The following is a 23,096-nucleotide window of genomic DNA, read 5'->3' on the forward strand; positions in this document are numbered from 1 at the left end:
TGAAAAAAATGTTGGGCCCATGATTAAATTATTTTTTATTAAAAATAACTTTGAGGTAGGCACTTTTACCTATAAATTTAGAGAGGAAACATTACCTATAATTTTGAGGTAGGCACTTGTATTTATAACTTTAGGGTAGCACTTTTGCCTATGATTTCGTAGTAGGCATTTTTAGCTAAAATTTAAAAGTAGGCACTCTTACCTATAACTATGGAGTAGGCACTTGTATCTATCACTTTGAAGTAGGCACTTTTACCTATAAGTTTAAAGTTGGCGTTTGGATCTATAAATTCGAGGTAGGCACTTTTACCTATAACATTGAAATAAGCACTTGTATTACTATAAGGTAGGTACTTCTAACTATAGCTATAAGATAGGCACTTGTATCCATAACTTTAATGTAGGCACTTTTAACCATAACTTAAAAGGCCTGCAACATGAAAAATTAACATTTTTTAATTAATAGTTTAGTTAAGAAAAATTTTTTAAAAAATAACAAAAAAAAATTGTTAATGACGTATTTTATCAAAAATTTATCGCTGAACTTAGCATTGCGCAAAATCCTGCAGGGGCCATTGTAACGTGTCTGCGGGCCCCCAACTATAATATAAATTTTTAAATTAATTGCAAAAAAATTACGGATTTTTGTTTTTTTAAGTAAAAAAAACAGTACGTCAATGTTTAGTTTTAAATTACTTATTGTTTATTTTGAATTTTGCATAATCTTAAGCAAAAGCGCTTGTATAAAAACTGGTTTTTAAAAAGCTATATCTGCGTCCATAGTGATATTAAATACGTTCCGTGATATTACTACGTTTCGTGCATTGCGGCCCAAAAAATATGTTGCAAGCCCTTTAAATTATAACATACGTAATCAACTATGATATTGTTAATAAGTGTACATAATAAGTAAAATCTGTTTATTTAAACAAGTAAACATGTTTTCCATTTTCCCAGTGATTCATGTGGGCTACTGAATAATAAACAAGTCTGTGATTACAATGGTGTTATTTACTTATTTGTTGTTGTTTACTTGTATTAATTAATTTTTTTGTGGAATGATAAATTTTGTTTATAAACAATAAAAACAAAAGTAGTTTATTAAAAATTAATTAAATACATTTTAGGCAACGTATTCTGAAAGCACATTCGTTTTGTAAAAAAATGTGGTATTTAAGCATAAAAAATTATTGTAAATTACATATTTGCAAGTCCAAATATTTCATTAAAAGTAAAAGTTTTAAACACAAGCAAGATTGGCAATTCAATAAAAACATTTATGCTTATTTACAATTGTTGTACCTGTACGACCTTATTTTTCAAATTAAGTTTAATTATGCAGTTATAAACTGAATACGTGTTTAATTGATGCCTCACAAATCCAGTAAACAAGTTACGCACAATAAATCATAAAATTCCATACAAGGTGGTGTTGACGTTCTATGCAGATTAATCACTAGAAATTAACAAAATTATTACTTAACAAGACTTGCTCATACTTATGAATCAAATTTCCGTTAAATTTCTATAAAAGTAAAATAATTTAAACCAACTTTATCACTAATTTATTTAATAAAATAAAGTGAGTATAAGCAAGCAAACTTATTAATATTTAATTATGCAAGTTCTAAAGTTTTTTGTATTGCTTTTTGCTGTGTGTGTCTCTGTTCATTTAACCAAAGGTAAGAATTTTTCTCTTTTTTAATTTTACAAAAAACAATTTTTTTTTTTGATTCTGTAAACCATTTTCTTTTTAGCAACAGAAAATGAGTCCTCCCTTTCAAGATCAAAAAGAAGCTATTGGAGTGAGTTTCGTCTTAACAATAACGAAACAAAGTTTTAACTTTAAAAACTTTGAAAATAAATTTAAAAAGTACAACAGAAAAAAGCAAATTAATTATTTGTAGATATTGTAAAAACTTTGTGTTACTTTAGGATGTACTCATTGGAGCCAATGTAGAGCAGATCCTCCATGTGAATATGGCACACGTTTCGCTATTTGCTGGCTATACACAGGAGGCCATTTTATTAAGTAATTTTCATATATATATATATTTTTTTTACATTTTCTATTTTCTTTAATTTGGCATTTTGTAATTCATTTATCCCAACTATTTTCACAAAAAAAACGATAGTACTGCTAAGTTTGTATATTGATAAAAATCCTTTCAGATTTAACAATAAAGTTTGACTATGTGAGCAATAGTATATTAATTAAATTTAAATTAATGCAGCATTGACCGATGTCATCACGATGACTGTAATTTAAACATGTATGTTTGGTCGGAATGGTCTGAGTTTGGTAAATGTTCAGCTAACTGCACGATTGGTTACATAACTAGAACCAGAGAATGTCTGGACAATTCTACCACCCCTGCCACTGTTGTTACAAATAGTAAATGTAAAGGACCAAGCATAGATGTAAATATAAGTTTAAAAACAAATAATCCTTAAAACTGTAATAGCAAATATAAATTAGTTTGTATTATGCAATTAACATTTTTATACATACAAAAAAACACAAACTTTTAAATTCAAAATGTTATGTTGTCTAAACAGAAAGCAATTTGCAACGAAATGCTCTGTAGTCGGTATTCGGAGTGGTCGTATACCCCATGTCTATCAACATGCGAGCCAGGCATTAAAATGGAAACAAGATCGTGCCTTGACAATGGAACCGTGCCTGGCGACTGTGCTTTTCGAAACCTCATGCCATGCGATGAGGAATTTTGCTCCAACTATTCGCCTTGGGTGGCGCAAGAGTGTTCGAACATGTGCGCACCCGGTGTTACTATGGAAACGCGAATGTGCTTAGGCGAAGGTTGTTCGCCGCTTGGCTGCACCGGACGAAACAACGTCTCATGCAACATGGACATTTGCGTTGAATATTCGGCTTGGGCGCCAGTATCTGATTGCCCAGTGACATGCGGGGGTGGTCAGATCTTAGAGCAAAGATCTTGTCTTGATAACGGAACTCAGGTTCCAGAATGTCTTACAAGATTGGTCCCTTGTAACACTCAAATGTGCCCAGGTACTATAACGTACAATAACTTTTTACGAAACATATATTGAAATATTATTTGGATTTATTAATTTAACATCGGGTACTTAACAAAATTAGTTAATTACTTCTTTATACGCCAAATAATATTTTTCAAATATACTTTTAGATGAAGAAGAGGACGTGGACTTGCTTGTTATATTCGCCTCAACTAACGGAGTTGATCAATGCGTTACCTTACCTGGTGCAGTTCCTCCTTTTATGTCTACATCGCCTGCCTATACCCAAGCTAACTTTCCAAATTTTTTTCAACAATCCGAATTTTTGATAAAGTATGTTATTTTTTTATTAAGAAAGTACCAGTTTTTGTAATTAAAAAAGTTGTTTTCTTTAGTTTGTCCTTAATGTTTTAACAAAAACATTACGTTATTTATTCAGTTTATTGAGTGCCTGGCGAACTACTGGGTTGGACGAAACTCGAGTTGCTATCCAACAACATTCTGGCGGCTGCGGAAACCAATTTCAATCTTTAGATATCGCCTCTTTAAATCAGCCATTTAACACAACTATGGCAAGTTATTTTAAACAAAAAATATCACTTTACTGATTTAATTAGATACACTTTATTACGTATCGTAAAATAACATTACAGGGCTATATATCAACCAAAAGTATTAAACATAATTTTTTACCTTAACCTATATAGCTTGAAGGCTTAACATACCATTGTGGCACTAGCAATCTAGCAACCATATTTGGCTGTGCGCCGGGATTGCACTTTACCGCTGCTCGTGGTGACAGACCTGATAAAAGAAACGTGATGTTATTCTTATTCGGTGATGTTGAAAATATTGCTTCAAGGGGTAAGTTAAAATCTGAATAGTAAACTAACTAACTTTAGTTTTAAACAAACTTATTAGACACTGTAATATAAAAATAAATTTGAAATAATAAAATGCATTCAAGTTAAGTAACATTGATATATAGTAAAAGTGCAAGAATAAATAACATGTAACATTTTTAGACATTCTTGCGACAGTGTTTCCCATGGTTTTTACAAGTATATTTGAACCAAGGGATATTCTTTTATTAACCATGAGCACTTTGAATTTAAACTCGCTTACCCCAGAACAGAATATGGATAACGTTGAATGTAAGTCTAAACCTCTTTTTGTTTGGTAATTGTTGGCCAACATTTCGTTATAATCAAATGTTTTTATATTTAGATCTAAAACAAGTAGGATGCCTGTCAGCAGTTCCAGATCCAGATTGTCCAAATTATGTTGGTAATGTTTATGATAATCCAATCGATGTGAAAATGAGAATTAGAAACGTACTCAATTTAACAATTTAAAATCATTTACTTTCAGTGTTACGAAAATAAACTTTAAGGATATGTTTATGAATAAATAGACCATTTCTATGTTATAAAGTGTATTAAGTATGTAAAACTTTATTATTTAAAATAATATTGTGCATTTATTATTAACGCCAATCCTTTGTTTATTATACTTATAATTTAAAAAAAAATCGTTTAGTTAAAATAAACTTAACGTAAAAAATGTTTTATTTTAAGAAAATTTTGCTTAAAAAATTGCTAATAATTTTTATAATTTTTTAAATGCAAAACTACATGATAAATGTAAATTACTAATACTCTTGTATTTCATCACGTGATGACAATAACAATACGTTACAAAGCGCGTTATACAAAGCGTTGAGTAACGTATACATAGGAAGGTAAATAATAGGCTTTATATAGTCTAGCAAATATGCGATTTAATTCAGATATGCCTAAACCATATATACTCTTGCTGTGTACAGAAACGCTGGTATTTTGACTAACGTAGCGTTTAACTTAGTGAAAAAGATAAAAGTATAATGAAGGTTTAAATTAACTAAATTTCGGTGGTTAATACTATGGGTACATCGGTTTCGAAAGGTAGCACTTAATCTAGAAAAAGTACACTATTATACAGCAACAGCATGGGTAAACTTTTCATGTATTTAAATATAAATAATAGTTAAACGCTAATGCATAACTAACGTAGTGAAGTTGGTCATTCTTGTAGTAACAATTCTATGAACAACATAGCCTTGCAAAATACTATTAAACAACATAGCCCGCAAATATCCTTAAGTTAATAACAGTTTTTTGTTTGCACACCTTTTTTATTATTGAATTACCATGGTAACTTTTTTGTTAGATCGTTACGATGAATTATTACAACGCATACAAGAACAAGATGAGGAAATTAGGATATTGCGTAATGAAAACGAAAATCTTAATTCCGAGGTTTTGAACCTGAACCACGACCTTAGCAACCTTACAATGCAAATTCAAGTTGCTTCAAATGCAAACGTAATCAACTAAATAAATTACAAGGATAGCATTATTTTTTGCAAATAAGAGTAAATTGTTGTAAAAACATGATATTGTTCTGATATCAATATACTTATGTCTGTTAGATCATAAATATTACATTACACAGGATAACAAACGACCCGTTTACCTTCATTGTAATTACGTGGTAACGTTGCGCCGCTACTGTACAAAACGCAGACGACAGTTTGTTTTGAAACTGAAATCAGCTGATTGAAGTTAGAAAGTAGGGGTTGTTTGTTTTCCGATAATATTATAACGAAATGGATTGTAAAAAAAAAAATAAAAAGGCGAAAGGCAGCGTGTTGCATTCAAATTGTATTTGGAAGAACAAAAAGTTGTCTGATCAGTGATAACCGGGTTCCGTCTGGTAAAAAAGTCCGAGGTGTGGAAACCGCAGGTTGGAGGAATGATGTTTTTAAGGTTTTAAAACAACTACAGCCACAGCCTAGATGTTTAAAAAAAACTTATAATGGCAAGGCAGTTATATGTGAATAGCATTTTAATGAGCAAGGCATTCACCGTAGTAAGTTACTTAAAAATTAAACTAGGTAATTGCCTACCTTAGTTTTTAATACTTGTTTCAGTTATAGTTGCAAACAGTTAGTTTTAATGCGTATTTAATTCAAACTTTTGAAAAATAATTTTTCTCTGTTTTAATCTTTATTCATGTAAGTATTTTTTTTAAACATTACTAGTAAAGTTCAATGTAATATCTATGGTTAGATGTTAAAGGGAAAGTGAATTTAAATGTAAAAGTAAATTAAATTAAATAACTTTATTACAAAATATTTTACATAATTATATATAGCTACCACCACGAATTTCAAACCCGATTCCAACACCATTACCACCAAGGGAAAATGTTAGAGAACAAAATCTTCCCATCGTTGGTGATCACGTGGTATCAATGTGGGGGAAGACGAAGTGGGAATATTTTACTGGTGAACATGTTATTAAATATATACCGATTTGGCATCTTTTTTTCTTTTTTCATACTTTTAACTAAGCCGGTACTGCATTTTAGTCAGTTTGCCACATAACTTTTTATTTTACTTTCGTAACATCGCCCTTGTGCTATTGAAAGTTTATTTTATCAAGTTTATTATAAAAGAGAGAAGTCTTATCGCTTTAAAGTTTAATCTCTTATAAATCGCTTGCACCTACATTCAGCTACCATAAAAAGTTTCGACCAAGTCAATCTTCAGTACGAGTTAGAATGGGATGACAAAGATCCAACGGGAACCACAATTGATTATTTCAACTTGGCTGTCGATAAAGTTCCTGACGTTGATCAAGTGGGTGTGGGCTCGAAAGTTTTATTTCATCAGGGAACGTAAGTTTTGCCTTTTAAGATTTACATTGTTTATTTATCAAACTTAATGTGTTCAGTAAAAAAAGCTTCAACACTTTGTAGATATGGGCAAGCTGAAGTTCATGGTGTTCACCGAAGTGGGGGTTTAAGATGGCATCAAGGAAAAATATTACATACCTACACAAAAGATGATGTCAAATTATATGATGGTATACATACAAAAACAAAGCGGGATGATAAATGGTGTGGTTTTAAGGTTAATAATGTTAAAGATTAATTCAATTTAAGTTGATTTATGATTTAAAAAATGTATATACATATATTATATCTAGAATTGTTTTCTTTTTATATTATCTATATTTTTTTACAAAAGAAAACATTTAGTTTTGTATATAAACTTATTCAAATTTTTCTCTAAAGGGTTTTTCTGAAATGTTTTACGGTTACAAAATCGAAGACTTTAGGATGCCGCCAAATGTTTTTGATATTATTTCCTCTTTAAGTCAAAAAGGTAGGTTATCAATTCTTCAATATAACATTTTAAATATATAATTAAGGCTTAAGTAAGTATATTAAAAAACTTAATATACAAATTGCTTTAAGGTGAGGCAAGTAAAAATACCGATGAACTTGATGTGTTTATTTCGTATGCTAAAATCAACTGTCCATCTGCACTTGAAAGCAGCGTAGATTTGAGAAGTAACATGCCGCCAACTTACGAAGAGGCCGTTCTGCAAAATATGTGCGATCCAAGAGACATTGCTAAAAGACTGAGAGAAATGGGTAAATCCAACTTGGACTAAACTGTAAATTTCTTTTTTTCCTAAAACATAAATATAGGAAATAAAAAAAGAAGGCTATTAAATTTTTTTTAAGCAGCTTTTTAAATATTTTCAGGTGTGCGTGTTTCTACGTTTGAAGGCGATCAGGATCCTTTGCAAGTAGTGGAAGCTCTAAAAAGAGTTAAAGTGTTCATAGCTTGTTTAAGCGACGAATATGCCAGTAATGATAGTTGCAGGATGGAGTTCCAATATGCCAAAAAAACTTTAAGACTACCCGTCATACCATTGGTTGTAAGTAGTCAATAAAAAAAATGAGCTTTTAAACATTCTGGCTTTAATTTGAAATTTTAAGAAATCATTTTGATACAGGTAGGTACTGGTTCGTTTAATTGGCAACTTACTGTTGTCGGATTGTTAATTGCCGGCGAGCTTTACATTCACTTTAGAAACAAAGAAGTGGAAGATTCAAAAATGACCGAACTCGCTACTGCCATAAAGAAAAATATACCGAGCCTTAAGATAACCGATGTGAGACATCCAGCAATTAAACATGGACGTATGGAACTACATAACCATCCAAGTCTTGCAGTGACAGGTTTATGCCTAACTAATCTGTTTAAACAATTTTGTTTTAATTTGTTCAATTATACATTTATCTGACTTTTAAATGCTTTTTGTAGAAATGTAAAGCTGAATACGGATAGCAATGGTTTTAATGCCTTGGTTTAATTGTAAAGTTTTGTTATATTTTATAGGAAGGCCATTGCTTACCGGAGGGGCTGACTTGTTTTTCAGTTATTGTTGGTTAAACTCGACGAACGCCCTTGAACGTAACGAGATAAATAGTTGCGTCGGAAATAAATGGAATGATCCTCGAACCTTGGCCAAAAAGATATCGGCTGCTGTTGGTTTGGAAGCTTGGTTAGATATAGAACGACTTGGAAGTGCGGCAGGAGGGATGGGAATGGTTAGATATTGTGAAAATTAATATTTGTTATACAAGATATTGAGTTAGGCAAAACGTTAATTTTAAAGCAAATTTTTAAAACAAAATGAAATCTTCTAGGATGTTTGGTTTAGATGAAAAAGCACAACCCGAGTTTTAATCGATATATAATTTAAATGTCAAATAAATGTACTATTATATTTTCTGATTAGTTTGCCCAAATTGCTGCTGGGTTATCCGAATGCAAAGTAGCAGTTATGTGTGTTAGCAATGAATATTCAAACAGTGAAAACGCAACGATGGAAATGCATTTTTCAATAAAATCGCTCCAGAAACCAGTGATTGCAGCAATTGTTGGTAAATATATCTATTAATGAATAAATTTTAAGCAACCAACACACTTTTCATAATTTTTTTCTACATTTTAAGGCAAGGGCAATGACTGGAAAAATACAGTTGTCGGTGAACTATTACAGTTGTCGGTGAACTATTGACGTAATACATACTTCACCATACTATTAATTTTTTTTTAAATTTGAATTTTTAGAATGTTGCATTGAATGAAATTCCCACTGCCGACATTGGAGTGGGATCGTTAGTCTTATTTCCACAAGGAGGATATGGTGGAACAGAAGGAAATAACACGGACGGTGCCAGATATCATCAAGCAAAAATAACCAGTGTCTATAAGGACAAAAATGGAGAAACGAGGTAACAATAGTCAAGTAATGTACATTGAGAATATATATATATGTGCGGTACATGGAAAACTTAGTCGATGTAAAATCTGGCGAAATAAACTAAACAGATTGTAGCAAAAATTTTGACCAGACAATCAATACTAAAATTTTGTAAAATAAACTTTTGCCCTCACTCTAATCATATAATTTTGACTGTTACCTTTACAGATATGATGGTGAACATACAAAAGGGGTGGCAGATAATAAATGGATAACATATCAAGGTTACGAGCAAAGGTTTACTGGGAAAACAAAATCTGAATTAAGACTTTCTCCTAATGCGATGGATGCCTTGATGGCTTGCAGGGCAGCATATCGACTTTAAAAAATATATCTAAAAAAAACTTATACGCATTTATTTATGAATAATATTATTGCAAATTATAAAAACTGTTGGGCTTCAAATAAGCTATAGCATTTAATAAGCTTCCTTTTTTTAATGGTACATAATTTCAAACAAAATATTAATTATCATTTCATGACCAGCTCTTTTTTCTTAAATTTCTTTACATTTTTATTAATAATATTTGTTTATTAATGATATTTATGTATTAAATTGCACTTACTAAATAAATATTTACTTATAATTGTAGGGCATATCTTTTTGACCACAAAAACTGATTCAAGTTACAGATATTTTACGACTTGCATAATAAAATTTATTAAAATTAATAATAATTAACACATTAACAACTTAGGTAAATTGCACAATAATTTCGTATATAATTTGTACACTACTATCGGATTTCTATTAAAACGTAAATTTATATATTAATCTAGCATAAAAAAGCATAACCTGCTTGTATTATATCAAACAACGTATAAAATTTTAACGTAACAGTATAAACTTTTTCCACTATAATCAGTTAATATATCACGATTATTTGCATAAATTATGGTGCTTTCTACTGAAACATGAAGAATAGTGTTATGTTATAAGCAGAAAATATTACATTTTTTAAGGAATGCATTACTATTTAAGTATTATATTACAATTTAAATTTTGCTAGCTTCGTTATATTTCCACTCAGGGTTTAAACGTTTCTTTAAACTATTCCAAGCTTTCTTTATCTGCAAATAATTATATTATTTGTATATTTAAGTATGTCAAAAAAATAAACATTTATTTTTTATCATAAGTAAATGGTTTAAATATTTATTAAAAATCAAAAGGTTTTTATTAAGAAAAATCTCCTACCTGGTGCTGAGTAATTTCCTTATCCCACAAAGTCGAAAAAACAACATTTGCATTTCTGACTCGATCTTCGTTGCTCAGCTGAGCAGCAAGCCTTTTCTCTGCATTTTCCTGAGTGACTCCATCTCTTTCCGTTACTCTCTTTATTGCTTCTGCAGGTGCAACCACTGTCACCCAAACCTCGTTTGTAAAATTGTTCCAACCAGCCTATAACATAAAAGTGTTATATCCGACAACAAAATTTTACAAAAGTTAAATATAAAATAATTTTGATTTTCGCCACAAACCTCTAATAAAACAGCAGCATCCAAAACACAGACCACTCTTTCACTACTCTTTCTTGCCTGAACTGCCTTTTCTATTTCCAAACGAGCTAACCTTTCAATCTCTGGCCATACGATTGAGTTAAGTGCTGTCAAGTTACTTAACTTTCCTTTAGAATCGGGAGCAAAAACTCGAGCTCCTAATTTTTTTCGATCAATTACTCCAGAATCTAAGACCACATCTTGACCAAAGTATTCAACAATTTTTTTAATTGTAGAAGTACCAGGTTCATATGCCTTATGACCAAGTTTATCACAATCTATTATCACAGCACCAAGACTTTTTAAATATTGAGCAATGGCTGATTTTCCAGTTGCAATGCCACCTGTTAACCCAATGACATAGGCTCCAGTAATGGAGGAATTTAAAGCAGGTGGTTTAAGTAATTCACCAAGAAGTTGAAAGCGCAAAGTTGATGAACTTAGTTTCGTCTCATGCATTGGATTTGAATCAGGCAGATCATCATTTAACAAAGAACCTTAAATGATAAATTAGGCATCACTTTTTAAATATACCAAACAAAATATTTTTGTGTATATAACTAGAAGCTACATGGAGTTTTCTTAGGTCATCGCTACAAAATAATTTGTTATTTATATTTACCACTTCCGATTAAGTGAACTTTAAGACTATTTAGATGATTTTTAATTCTTCCTTCATTGACAACTATGCCCCCTTTTTCTGTCTCTTTACTCACTACAATCCACTGCAAATCGGGGTCTGTTGAGGCAGGGCCAATAGGATCAAAAATTTGAGCAATTTCAAGAATTTTATCATTTTCTGAAGTACTAAAAATGATAAAAAATACAAAGAACTGTGAAAAATCAAATTTTTGTAGCACGATAAGCATTCGCCTTACGGTTTTCATTTCATTACACTTATAAGCTTATTCAAATAGCCCATAGTTTGAGAAATTTATGTATATATACCAGTTTTCCTTCAATTTTAAGTCAGTAATATCACATAAAAATGATGCTACATCATTTTTACGATCTTTCCATGGTTTTATCAACTCATATAAAGTTTTTCTTTCTAACATTTTGCCATCTGTTATACCTTAAATAAATAAAAAAATTTATTAGCTAATAAATTAAGATATATTTCTTTAATTAAATTGCTTAAATAAATAATTAAATCAGTCACCTATTAGCATTCTTTTATTAGTCAATAAAGCTGCCTCACTCAACAGAACCTTATGCCCATTATGAATATGATCAAATGTTCCACCAAGAACTGTGGAACCCCGCTCAAAATCAGCAGAATTTTCAGCAACATTTTTTGAAATAACATCATTATACTTAGACATATCAGGTAGACCAATAACAGGTAGAGTTGTTGATATGGTATTTTCATTGTGATATCGTTTAACAATAAAATCTTGAAACAGCTTAGATATTCCTTCTGTTTTTATTGTGTCTGGTTCACAGTCAGCTATTATGCATTGAACAGGCCTGAGGAAGAGGCAATTCATTAAACAATAGGTAATAAATATTTACAACTTATTAAAGGAATAACATTTTTAATTTTTTTTGGACTACCAAAATTAAATGTTTTTTTAATGTTTATGAACTACCAAAATTAATGTTAAACAAAGATCCAAAGATTTTACCATACCTTGAAGGCTACAATATATATCAGCCTATATTAAATAAACAAAAATAAATTAACAAAAAATACAATAAACAATTGTTGTTACATAAAAATCAATACTTACTTGGACAGTTTATGCAGCAACAGATTCTCATTTGCAATGTTAGACAGGAGTATATTTACATCTAGATTTGAACACTGATGGGCTGCTTCAGCATAAAACTTTGATACGAAAGAGAAAACATCATGTGTGATGGTAGAATTTTCTACACTTAACAAGCCTTTAACATATTCTAAATGGCTAGTTTGTTGATAATTTTGAGTCAATTGTTGTGCGGATGTATTCTCCAAATGAATGTACAAAGTTGAATCCACAATGTTTTTAATGCCAGCAACTATGTGTTTAACAGAATCACTCCCACACATAACAGAAACATGCTTGGTCAAAACCAAAATGCCTGACCTATACATTTTAAATGCTTACAATAAACTCTTCTAAGAATATTAATCAAGTTAGAAATACCAAGTGATTAAACATTATTTTAAAGTATTTTAAAGTGCTACATCATTGTAAGACTTTATGTAAATAAACAACACTGAAAAATAAAACTGGCTGACTGGGGCAAAATCTAAAAGTAAAATCAAAATTTGTGAAAATTGTATGCAAGTTACCAAAATTTTTTTTTTTTTAATTGACCGAAAAAACTTTGAACGCTGTATTGTTTTTTCTAAAGTTTTTTTAATAAAATAAAATAACAAGATTTACTAAATAGTCAGTTCCTAAACCTTGTTAAGTAAATTTAAAAAGTATATTTGGTGATACAAAATGATAAAAATGTCATCCAATTTTTTTTTTAATTCATCGGCAACATAGCAAGGGAAAACCCCAGTCTTACTACCTTTTCAAATCATGTTAAAGCATATGTGTAAGCTGAGTAAAGCGTTATGTATGCTTACGTAAAACCAATGCCAAAATAATTCACCAAAATCATTAGGACCTTAGTTTTGTATTTATATAAATTTTAAGCACTAATTGGGCATGTGTGTTAGAAACTGATATATGATTTAAGTGAAAAGTGAAATTGTAACGCTATAATGAACGTGTTAATCAGCTGTTGCTACTCGTGCAAAGGTGACGACAACAGCAATGAAATAGAAAAAGGTAAGAATTGCCGAGAACATTATAAAAGCCAGCGGAAAATTCAATTAAAATCACAAGCTTTCGCTTACCTTTTCAGAATACAACATTCGTTTATTCTTTCTTAAGTTTATTTCTAAACGATTTAACCGACTTTTTCAAGATGGCAACTTTCGATTACGAAGCAGTACAAGATGCAGCTCCTTATCTCAAAATGACCCAGGAAGAAATTCTCGCTAATACAACCCAGAAACCCGACGGTAAGTTATTGCATATAAAAAAGTATTTAAAGTTTCCGTTCTAATAAAATTACAATGTACAATATTTGTTAATTTATTTTTAGGTAAGAAATATTGTTGGTTTCCCGACAAAGAAGCAGCTTACGTTAAGGGAGAAGTGATCAAATCTGAAGGTGGAAAACACACCATCAAGAATTGTGAATCCGGAAAGGTTTGTAACTACGTTCACCTTTTGTTAAAATGAGTTGTCGCAAGTTAATTTAAAGAAAACAATATTTTATATGATGTACTTTACAGGAAATTACGGTAAAAGATGACGACCTTCAGCAAATGAACCCACCTCGATATGAGAAATGCGAAGACATGGTCAACATGACTTTCCTTAACGAAGCTAGTGTACTAAACAATTTGAGAACTCGATATGTGAAATTTATGATTTACGTAAGTATTTATTATTTGCGATAATATATTTCTGTTAAGCATAGCTTGCAATAATTTTTTAAATATATGATAACTTTGTAGACGTACTCTGGTCTCTTTTGCGTGACTGTAAACCCCTACAAGATGTTGCCGGTGTATGCTCCCTATGTCATCGCTGCTTACAAGGGAAAAAGACGAACTGAGATGCCTCCTCATCTTTACTCAATTGCTGACAACGCTTACACCGAGATGTTGATGAGTAAGTTATTATTATTATTAGTTGCTTTCGAATTAACGTATACGATAATAATAAATGAAACACTTTTATATATTAAAACCATTTATTTTTTAGATCGCCAGAATCAATCTATGTTGATTACGTAAGTGTTTCGCTTTTTATTTATAGATTTTACTGTAAATTTATTATCGGTGATCTTAAATAATTTTGTTTACCTAAAAATATCAAAATAAATATTTATTTTTATTACGAAGTGGAGAGTCTGGTGCTGGTAAGACTGTCAACACAAAGAAAGTTATTCAGTATTTTGCCCTTGTTGCCGCATTTGGGGGAGCAAAAGATGATTCGAAGGTAGTAATTTAAATATACAAATTTATTCGGTATCTGGTTTAAACAAAAAAAGTTCTTCATAAACTAAAACTCTGATTTTTTATAGGGTACTCTTGAAGATCAGATTGTTCAGTGCAATCCTGCTATGGAAGCTTTTGGAAACGCTAAAACTGTCAGAAACGACAACTCATCTCGTTTCGTAAGTTTAATTTTAACTAAATTCAAATCATTTATATTATCAACTTTTTTAATTTTTTATTTAAAATATAGTAATAAATATAATAAACTATTATTCTTGTATATTAGGGTAAATTCATTCGAATTCATTTTGGTAGTACTGGTCAACTGGCCTCAGGAGATATTGAGCATTGTAAGTTACTATTTAAAATTTTATTAAAGTACTAAGGGAAAATTTATATCAATAAAATATTTTTAATATAGATTTGCTTGAAAAATCTCGTGTAATCTACCAACAAGAAGGAGAAAGAAACTACCACATTTTCTACCAGATCATCTCCGGAGCAAAACCCGAACTTATTGGTATGTTAACAAATATATGTGTGATTATATTTATTTTACCTTTTGCCTTTAAAATTTATAAACATCTTAATTTGTATTTTTATAGACCAACTCTTGGTATCAAAGGATCCATACGAATACAAATCCATCTGTCAAGGTGTTGTTGCTGTTGATAACATGGACGATGGAGAAGAATTACTTCTTGCTGACGTAAGTTGTTGTTAACTAATTTTTTTAAACTAATATTTTATTGAATTTAATAAATTTAACACCGTGCAATGTTTTCCAGGATGCCTTCCGAGTACTTGGATTTAGCCAAGAGGAAATTAGCGGAATTTACAGGTTGATGGCTGGTATTATGCATCAACAAAACATGAAGTTTAAGAACAAGCAGAGAGAAGAACAAGCCGAACCTGATGGCACAGAAGGTATTTTTATCTCAACTTTTTCACAAATATAACTTTATTACTAAGTTGGTAATACTAATTATTTAATTTCAGATGCTGACAAGGTTTCCTACTTGTTTGGTCTTAACTCAGCCGACTTTATGAAATATTTGTGCCATCCACGTGTTAAAGTAGGAAATGAATACGTCACCAAAGGACAGACTTGCCCACAGGTAAAAATATTTACAACATAGCTTCATATTTCTAAAAACACAACGGTTAATTTATACGTATAAAAAAAATTGTTCATATAGGTTAACATCTCAGTTGGATCTTTGAGCAAAGCAATCTTTGGTCGCCACTTCGATTGGCTTGTCAAGTTGATCAACAAAACTTTAAGCACCAAACTACCAAGAAGTTTCTTCATTGGTGTACTCGATATTGCTGGATTCGAAATCTTCGACGTAAATTAATAACTAAAACATTTTACTAATTTTAAAGTATTTATTTCACTAACAATATAACTAAGTATTACAATGTCACCAAACAAACTATAGAATTATCAATCTTAAAACATTGCTTATAATTTAAACAATTATTTGTTTTTGACTTCAGAGCAACAGCTTCGAGCAACTTTGTATTAACTTCACCAACGAGAAACTTCAACAGTTTTTCAACCATCACATGTTCGTGTTAGAACAAGAAGAATACAAGAAGGAAGGAATTGACTGGGTCTTTATCGATTTCGGAATGGATTTAGCTGCTTGTGTAGAGCTTATCGAAAAGGTGATTACTTAAAATATAAAACAACTACAAACAATTGCAACGTCGTATTCTGCATAACATTGATTTAATATTTATTTTAGCCCTTAGGAATTATGTCCATCTTGGAAGAAGAGTGCATGTTTCCCAAAGCTTCAGATCAAACCTTTAAGGAAAAACTTTACCAAAACCATCTTGGAAAGAGCAAATCTTTTGGTAAACCAGTCAAGAAGACGAAATATGAAGCTCATTTTGAATTATATCATTACGCCGGAACTGTAAGTATACAACATGATTATAATTCATTGATATTTTTAGATTAACTTAATGTTTTTATAATATAATCTAATTATATTAACAACAATTAAACTTTATTTAGGTACAATACAACATCGACGGATGGTTGGAAAAGAACAAGGATACAGTAAACAACAGCGTCGTTGACCTTTACAGAAAATCTTCACTAAAACTGATGCAAACGATCTGGGAGGGATATGTGAGCCCCGAGGAAGGTATAGCATGACTCTTCCAAATATTTGAATGAAGTTTATCAGTTTGAATATTATTAATGTTTGTATTAAATTTTAAATTTAATATATTGTATTGTTGTAGCTGCAAGCGGTGGTGGCGGAAAAGGAGGAAAGAGAAAGAAGGGAGGATCTTTCAACACAGTGTCTTCACTCCACAGACAATCTCTTGGAAGTCTTATGACCAACCTACGGTTAATATATATTTTAAAAAAATCTCTTTTTTATTGAAAATAAAACACTAAAACTGTTACCCTAAGATGTCATTATTTATTTACCATTCTTTAACAGAGCCACCGCTCCTCATTTCGTGCGTTGTCTTATCCCCAACGAGCGAAAATGCCCAGGAGAGATGGAATCTCATCTTGTACTTCATCAGCTCAGATGTAATGGTGTGTTGGAAGGTATTCGTATTTGCAGAAAAGGTTTCCCCAACAGAATCCCTTACGGAGATTTCAAACAACGGTAAATATAAAATTCAGTCCTTTTTTATATGAAAAGATATTACATTCAATTTTTCTTTTTTATTTATTAAGTTTAAATATACTCCCAGCTGAGCGTTTAAGGATTAAAATATCTGTTTTATTTTAGATACCGAATCTTGAACCCAAATGCTGCACCAGAAGGACAATTTATGGACAGCAAAAAAGCATCCGAAAAATTGCTTGGTAGCATTGATATCGACCACGAAAGTTACAAACTTGGTCACACCAAGGTTAGTAAAATAAAATACGATTTATTCTTTTATCATAAAGACTGTATTTAAAACAGCAATTATGTATTTAGGTTTTCTTCCGCGCTGGTATGATCGGTCGACTTGAAGAATTGCGTGACGACAAATTGGCCTCCATCTTCAAACTTATCCAAGCTCGTATGCGTGGTTTGTTAACCAGACGTGAATACCAGAAAATGATTGAGCGAAAGTAAGTTTTTTACCTAGTTAAGTTGTATAAAAACGTAGCAGAGTAGCTTAATGATTAATTAACTTAACTTTTTTTAGACAAGCTTGCCGTGTTATCCAATCCAACTTGCGTGCTTACTTTGGTATGGCCAACTGCGAATGGATGAAACTTATGTTTAAAATCAAACCTTTGTTGAAAACTGCGGAATCTGCTAAAGAGTTGGAAACTCTCGAGAAAGATTTTGAGGAATGCAAAACCAACCTCGAAAAAGAATCCAAGAGAAGAAAGGAGCTTGAAGAGATGCAAGTTTCATTTATTCAAGAAAAAAATGATTTGCTTATGCAACTTCAATCTGTAAGTATATATCTTCACTAACGTTATGTTATAAAGGTAAAGCAATGTTTAAACTCGCAATTTCTTTAACAGCAACAAGATCAAATGGATGATGGAGAAGATCGATGTGATCAGTTGATTAAAACCAAAGTTGAATTGGATGGTAAAATCAAGGAGTTAAATGAACGACTTGAAGATGAAGAAGAACTCAACAACGAACTTGTTTCAAAGAAGAGAAAACTTGAAGATGAATGTTCTGAGTTAAAAAAAGATATCGATGATTTGGAGATTACTCTTGCTAAAGTTGAGAAAGAAAAGCATGCAACTGAAAACAAGGTAATATATAATCATTTATATAAATAAAGTTTTAAGTAATTTAATAATGAAAAATGTAAACTAATACATTGGTTTATGTATGTAGTTGAAAAATCTTCAAGAAGAACTTGCATCACAAGATGAGCAAATTGCCAAGCTTCAAAAAGAAAAGAAAGCTTTACAAGAAGCTCATCAACAAACTCTCGACGACCTTCAATCAGAAGAAGACAAAGTCAACAGTTTGACCAAACAGAAATCTAAGCTCGAACAACAAGTTGATGACGTAAGTAACCAGATCATTGGGATAATAACAATATAATGATTTTTGCTTCACAAAGTTCTGTAAAAAAAAACATTTTTTATTTAAAAATAGTTGGAAGCATCTCTCGAGCAAGAAAAGAAACTTCGAATGGAACTTGAACGAACCAAGAGGAAGTTGGAAGGAGATCTTCGTCTTACTCAAGAAACAGTAATGGATCTTGAAAATGACAAACAACGTTTGGAAGAGAAACTTAAGAAGCAGGAGTTTGAATACAGCCAACTTGCAACCAAGTTGGAGGATGAACAAGCTCTTGTTACTCAACTTCAAAAGAAGATCAAAGAGCTCCAAGCTCGAATTGAAGAGCTCGAGGAAGAATTGGAAGCAGAACGAGCTGCAAGGGCAAAGGTCGAAAAGCAAAGAGCTGATCTTTCACGAGAATTGGAAGAACTTAGCGAACGACTTGAAGAAGCTGGTGGTGCAACTGCTGCACAGGTAAAACATAAATATAGTTACACTTTCGAATATCAATTTTGTGTTTTTGAACAATCTTAAACAACTTTTAATTTTTAGATTGAGCTTAATAAACGTCGTGAAGCTGAATTTTCCAAACTTCGTCGTGAGCTTGAGGAAGCTAATCTCGGGCATGAAGCAACTGTTTCGACTCTTCGTAAGAAACATGCTGATACTTCATCTGAAATGAGCGAACAGGTAATTTAACTTTTAAAGTTAAAACATAGCTTAAAATAATAATTGAAAGATTTTGGTAGGCAATACAATTTAATATTTTAATATAACTACAGATTGACAACTTGCAACGAGTTAAACAAAAGTTGGAAAAGGAAAAGAGCGAAATGAAAATGGAAATCGACGATTTGGCCGCAAACGTTGAAAGTGTCACCAAGGCTAAACTCAACTACGAGAAAATGTCAAGAAACTTGGAGGAACAATTAAACGAATCTAAGACCAAGAACGACAACTTTACCAAAGACGTTAATGAGCTTAATGCCGCGAAGGCAAGACTTTCTTCTGAAAATGGTAAGTATTGCCATTTCAAAATTAGTGTTAGCCATTAATAATACTTTTATATATGAAAATCAAATTTTTAAATTTAAGGTGAATTGGGACGTCAGCTTGAGGAACGTGAACATTTAATGGCTCAATTGACTCGCAGCAAGAACAGCTCAGCTCAACAAATCGACGAATTCAAACGAGTTGTTGAGGAAGAAACTAAAGCTAAGGCTGCACTTGCGCATGCAGTACAGGTAAATAATTTTTTGCTTAGTTTACTTGTTTGAAACTTTTTTTGGTATATTTTAATACATATAATATATACAGGCTGCACGACACGACAACGATTTGTTGCGTGAGCAATACGAAGAGGAACAAGAAGCTAAAGCTGAACTTCAACGAGCTTTGTCCAAGGCAAACGCTGAAGTTGCTCAGTGGAGAAACAAATACGAAACTGACGCAATTCAGAGAACCGAAGAACTTGAAGAAGCCAAGTAAGATTATTTTTTACACCTTAACTGCAAAGTATTGCTTAGGTTTCTTATTTTTGTCTTAATTGAATAAATTAAATCACAGAAAGAAGTTGGCTGCCCGCCTTCAAGATGCTGAGGAACAAGTTGAAGCCATGCAAGCAAAGGCCGCTAGTTTGGACAAAACAAAGAACAGACTTCAAGGAGAAATTGAGGATCTTACAATTGACTTGGAACGTTCAAACTCGGCTGCTGCAGCACTTGACAAAAAACAACGCAACTTTGATAAGGTCGGTATTAATAATTTTTTGATATAAACCTGCATTTTTATTTTTCAAGTACATTTAAATAATTCAATTGTGTTTATCATAGATTCTTGCTGAGCACAAGCAAAAGGGAGAAGAAATTCAGGTTGAACTTGAACAATCTCAAAAGGAAGCCAGAAGTTTATCCACAGAACTTTTCAAAATGAAAAACGCTTACGAGGAAGCCCTTGATGCACTTGAAACGGTGAAACGAGAGAACAAAAACTTACAAGGTAAATATTGTTACAGTTATCACACTTACGCCTAATATTAGAATTAGTGATATAGCATCTTAATTTTTATTAAAAATTAATTATTACAGAGGAAATTGCTGATCTAACTGACCAAATGGGAGAAGGTGGCAAAAGCATTCATGAACTTGAAAAAGCAAAGAGGACTCTTGAACACGAACGCAATGAGATGCAAGCTGCCCTTGAAGAGGCCGAAGGAGCAATCGAAGGAGAGGAATCAAAAGTACTTCGACTCCAAGTTGAACTTGCTCAAATTAAGCAAGAATTTGAACGACGAGTCTCCGAGAAAGACGAAGAAATTGACAATCAACGGTAATTTGAAATTATAACTAAAACTTAAACGATATGAAAGTAGTAAAATAAAATAACTAATTGATTTTTAAAATATTTTAGCCGAAACCAACAACGAAGCATTGAATCGATGCAAACTACTCTTGACTCTGAAAGCAAAGCTCGTCAAGAAGCAGTCAGAATTAAGAAGAAGATGGAAGGTGATCTTAACGATCTTGAAATCCAACTTGGTCATGCCAACCGACAAGCTTCTGAAGCCCAAAAGAATGTTAAATCAACTCAAGGACACGTCAAGGTATTTTAAATAGACCAATTAAAATCATTGCATATAAACAAAACGTTGAATAAACACTGAAGCTAACTTTATTCTTAAACATTTTTTAGGACTTGGAAATGCAAGTTGATGAAGCCCAACGACACGCTGAAGACCTCCAGGAACAAACTGCAGTTATTGAACGACGAAGCAATTTGTTGACAGCTGAGATTGAAGAACTACGATCTGCTTTAGAACAAGCAGAACGAGGCCGAAAACTTGCTGAAACTGAACTACTAGAAAGCAGGTTGGTATTTAACAAACTTTTATACTGCTAAAACGTATTTATCTTTTCAATGTCTAAACATATTGACTTTTTTAACAGTGAACGATCAAACCTTCTGCACACACAAAACACTGCTTTGATCAATCAGAAACGAAAACTTGAAGGTGAACTTCAAACTGTTCAAGGTGAGGTCGAGGAATCAATCCAAGAACAAAGAAATGCTGAAGACAAGGCCAAGAAAGCCATTGTTGATGTAAGTAATTATAGAAGTTTAAAGTATATAGTAATAAATTACATTTTAAACGTAACTAAATAAAACATTATCTTCAGGCTGCAACCATGGCTGAAGAATTAAAGAAAGAGCAAGACTTATCTTCTCACTTGGAACGAATGAAGAAGAACATGGAACAAACTGTCAAGGATCTCCAACAGAGATTGGATGAAGCTGAGAACATTGCTCTTAAGGGTGGAAAGAAACAAGTTCAAAAACTTGAGACCAGGGTAAGTAACTTTAACTATAGCCCAAAAAAACAACCAGAACAACTTACAAAGAACATTGATTTAAAAATTAAAATTTAGATTCGGGAATTGGAAAACGAGTTAGACTCTGAACAACGACGCAACGGTGACTCAGTTAAATCTCAACGAAAACTTGAGCGAAAACTCAAGGAGGTTACTTACCAAGGGGAAGAAGACAAAAAGAATCTAACCAGAATTCAAGATCTTGTTGATAAATTGCAAATCAAGGTTAAAACTTACAAGAGACAAGCGGAAGAAGCTGTAAGTATTTACTTTAAAATACTTATTAGATTAATGAGATTTGGTATAAACCATTTTGTTATTTGTGATTTCAGGAGGAGCAAGCCAATTCGAACCTGGGTAAATACCGCAAGCTTCAACACGAACTTGATGATGCTGAAGAAAGAGCTGATATGGCCGAATCTGCTTTGAACAAGATGCGATCAAAGGCCCGAGATATGAACAAGGTATGCATAAATTAATATATTGCAATATTAAGATTTAACTTATATGTATATATTACTAATCTACTTATTTATTATTTTTAGCAATAAACTTAAAAACGCTGACAACAACTTTCTGATTTTTCATTTTAACGCTTTGAAATAGATTTGCACAATAACTGTTATATTTAATTAATTTATTTGAAACAATATAATTTAAATAATGTCATAGTTCTGACTTCTTAACTCCCTAATTGATTTGTACATATTTAAACTTATTTGCATTGCTTGTTTAATATATGACACTATTAAATTTTGTGGTGTAAATAAAACCTAGCAACTTATTATTATTGTGGTGTAATTGAACATTGTACTTTCACTTATATTTAATATTATTGTAAACATAAAAAGGTAACCCAAGGGTTACACAATATGAAAAATAAATTGCCCAAGGGTTACACAATACCCAATGGTTACACAATTAACAAAAAAAATCTATAATTTTTACAATTTTTAATATAATGTTTTTAATTTAAAAAATATTTCAATGCCCAAAAACAGCGGCTGCCTAATAAATTAAAATTAAACTACATTTATATGTTAAATAAAATATGGTTCGAAAT

The 23,096-nt window shown here is 31.5% G+C and overlaps 4 protein-coding genes across 4 annotated transcripts; 3 read left to right on the forward strand and 1 right to left on the reverse strand.

Annotated features, from left to right (window-relative positions):
* Nucleotides 1–1,572: 1,572 nt before the first annotated feature.
* Nucleotides 1,573–4,406, forward strand: LOC145743451 (uncharacterized). Its single transcript, XM_082561413.1, has 10 exons — nucleotides 1,573–1,682; nucleotides 1,758–1,805; nucleotides 1,936–2,032; nucleotides 2,235–2,421; nucleotides 2,560–3,031; nucleotides 3,171–3,333; nucleotides 3,440–3,572; nucleotides 3,708–3,864; nucleotides 4,026–4,154; nucleotides 4,228–4,406. Exons 1-10 carry the CDS (start codon nucleotides 1,619–1,621, stop codon nucleotides 4,353–4,355), a joined length of 1,578 nt encoding a protein of 525 aa, XP_082417539.1. The 5' UTR covers nucleotides 1,573–1,618; the 3' UTR covers nucleotides 4,356–4,406.
* Nucleotides 4,407–4,805: 399 nt separating this feature from the next.
* LOC145741157 (uncharacterized) lies at nucleotides 4,806–9,930 on the forward strand. Its single transcript, XM_082558687.1, has 13 exons — nucleotides 4,806–4,991; nucleotides 5,209–5,363; nucleotides 6,196–6,328; nucleotides 6,558–6,720; nucleotides 6,802–6,955; nucleotides 7,120–7,210; nucleotides 7,303–7,482; nucleotides 7,597–7,772; nucleotides 7,851–8,076; nucleotides 8,237–8,448; nucleotides 8,640–8,784; nucleotides 8,975–9,138; nucleotides 9,336–9,930. The coding sequence occupies exons 1-12, from the start codon at nucleotides 4,988–4,990 to the stop codon at nucleotides 8,989–8,991; spliced, it is 1,656 nt and encodes a 551-aa protein (XP_082414813.1). The 5' UTR covers nucleotides 4,806–4,987; the 3' UTR covers nucleotides 8,992–9,138; nucleotides 9,336–9,930.
* Nucleotides 9,763–12,761, reverse strand: LOC145741156 (bifunctional coenzyme A synthase-like). The gene is made up of 7 exons (XM_082558686.1): nucleotides 12,401–12,761; nucleotides 11,830–12,137; nucleotides 11,616–11,742; nucleotides 11,290–11,474; nucleotides 10,650–11,164; nucleotides 10,366–10,569; nucleotides 9,763–10,238 (listed from the first exon to the last, which is right to left on the reverse strand). Exons 1-7 carry the CDS (start codon nucleotides 12,745–12,747, stop codon nucleotides 10,164–10,166), a joined length of 1,761 nt encoding a protein of 586 aa, XP_082414812.1. The 5' UTR covers nucleotides 12,748–12,761; the 3' UTR covers nucleotides 9,763–10,163.
* An 803-nt stretch (nucleotides 12,762–13,564) lies between these two features.
* LOC145742270 (myosin-6-like) lies at nucleotides 13,565–22,512 on the forward strand. Its single transcript, XM_082560053.1, has 37 exons — nucleotides 13,565–13,674; nucleotides 13,758–13,864; nucleotides 13,951–14,094; nucleotides 14,176–14,332; nucleotides 14,426–14,453; nucleotides 14,566–14,662; nucleotides 14,748–14,840; nucleotides 14,948–15,011; nucleotides 15,083–15,181; nucleotides 15,267–15,370; nucleotides 15,450–15,588; nucleotides 15,661–15,779; nucleotides 15,861–16,010; nucleotides 16,162–16,332; nucleotides 16,413–16,586; nucleotides 16,688–16,820; nucleotides 16,921–17,029; nucleotides 17,127–17,300; nucleotides 17,427–17,550; nucleotides 17,622–17,758; nucleotides 17,836–18,091; nucleotides 18,164–18,406; nucleotides 18,492–18,668; nucleotides 18,759–19,139; nucleotides 19,218–19,355; nucleotides 19,448–19,682; nucleotides 19,761–19,909; nucleotides 19,983–20,149; nucleotides 20,232–20,415; nucleotides 20,498–20,663; nucleotides 20,753–20,993; nucleotides 21,075–21,267; nucleotides 21,357–21,532; nucleotides 21,611–21,764; nucleotides 21,842–22,012; nucleotides 22,091–22,291; nucleotides 22,366–22,512. The coding sequence occupies exons 1-37, from the start codon at nucleotides 13,578–13,580 to the stop codon at nucleotides 22,510–22,512; spliced, it is 5,799 nt and encodes a 1,932-aa protein (XP_082416179.1). The 5' UTR covers nucleotides 13,565–13,577.
* Nucleotides 22,513–23,096: the final 584 nt, after the last annotated feature.

The sequence above is a fragment of the Corella eumyota genome, chromosome 2 (assembly GCF_963082875.1).
Source record: "Corella eumyota chromosome 2, kaCorEumy4.1, whole genome shotgun sequence".
Lineage (NCBI taxonomy): Eukaryota > Metazoa > Chordata > Ascidiacea > Phlebobranchia > Corellidae > Corella > Corella eumyota.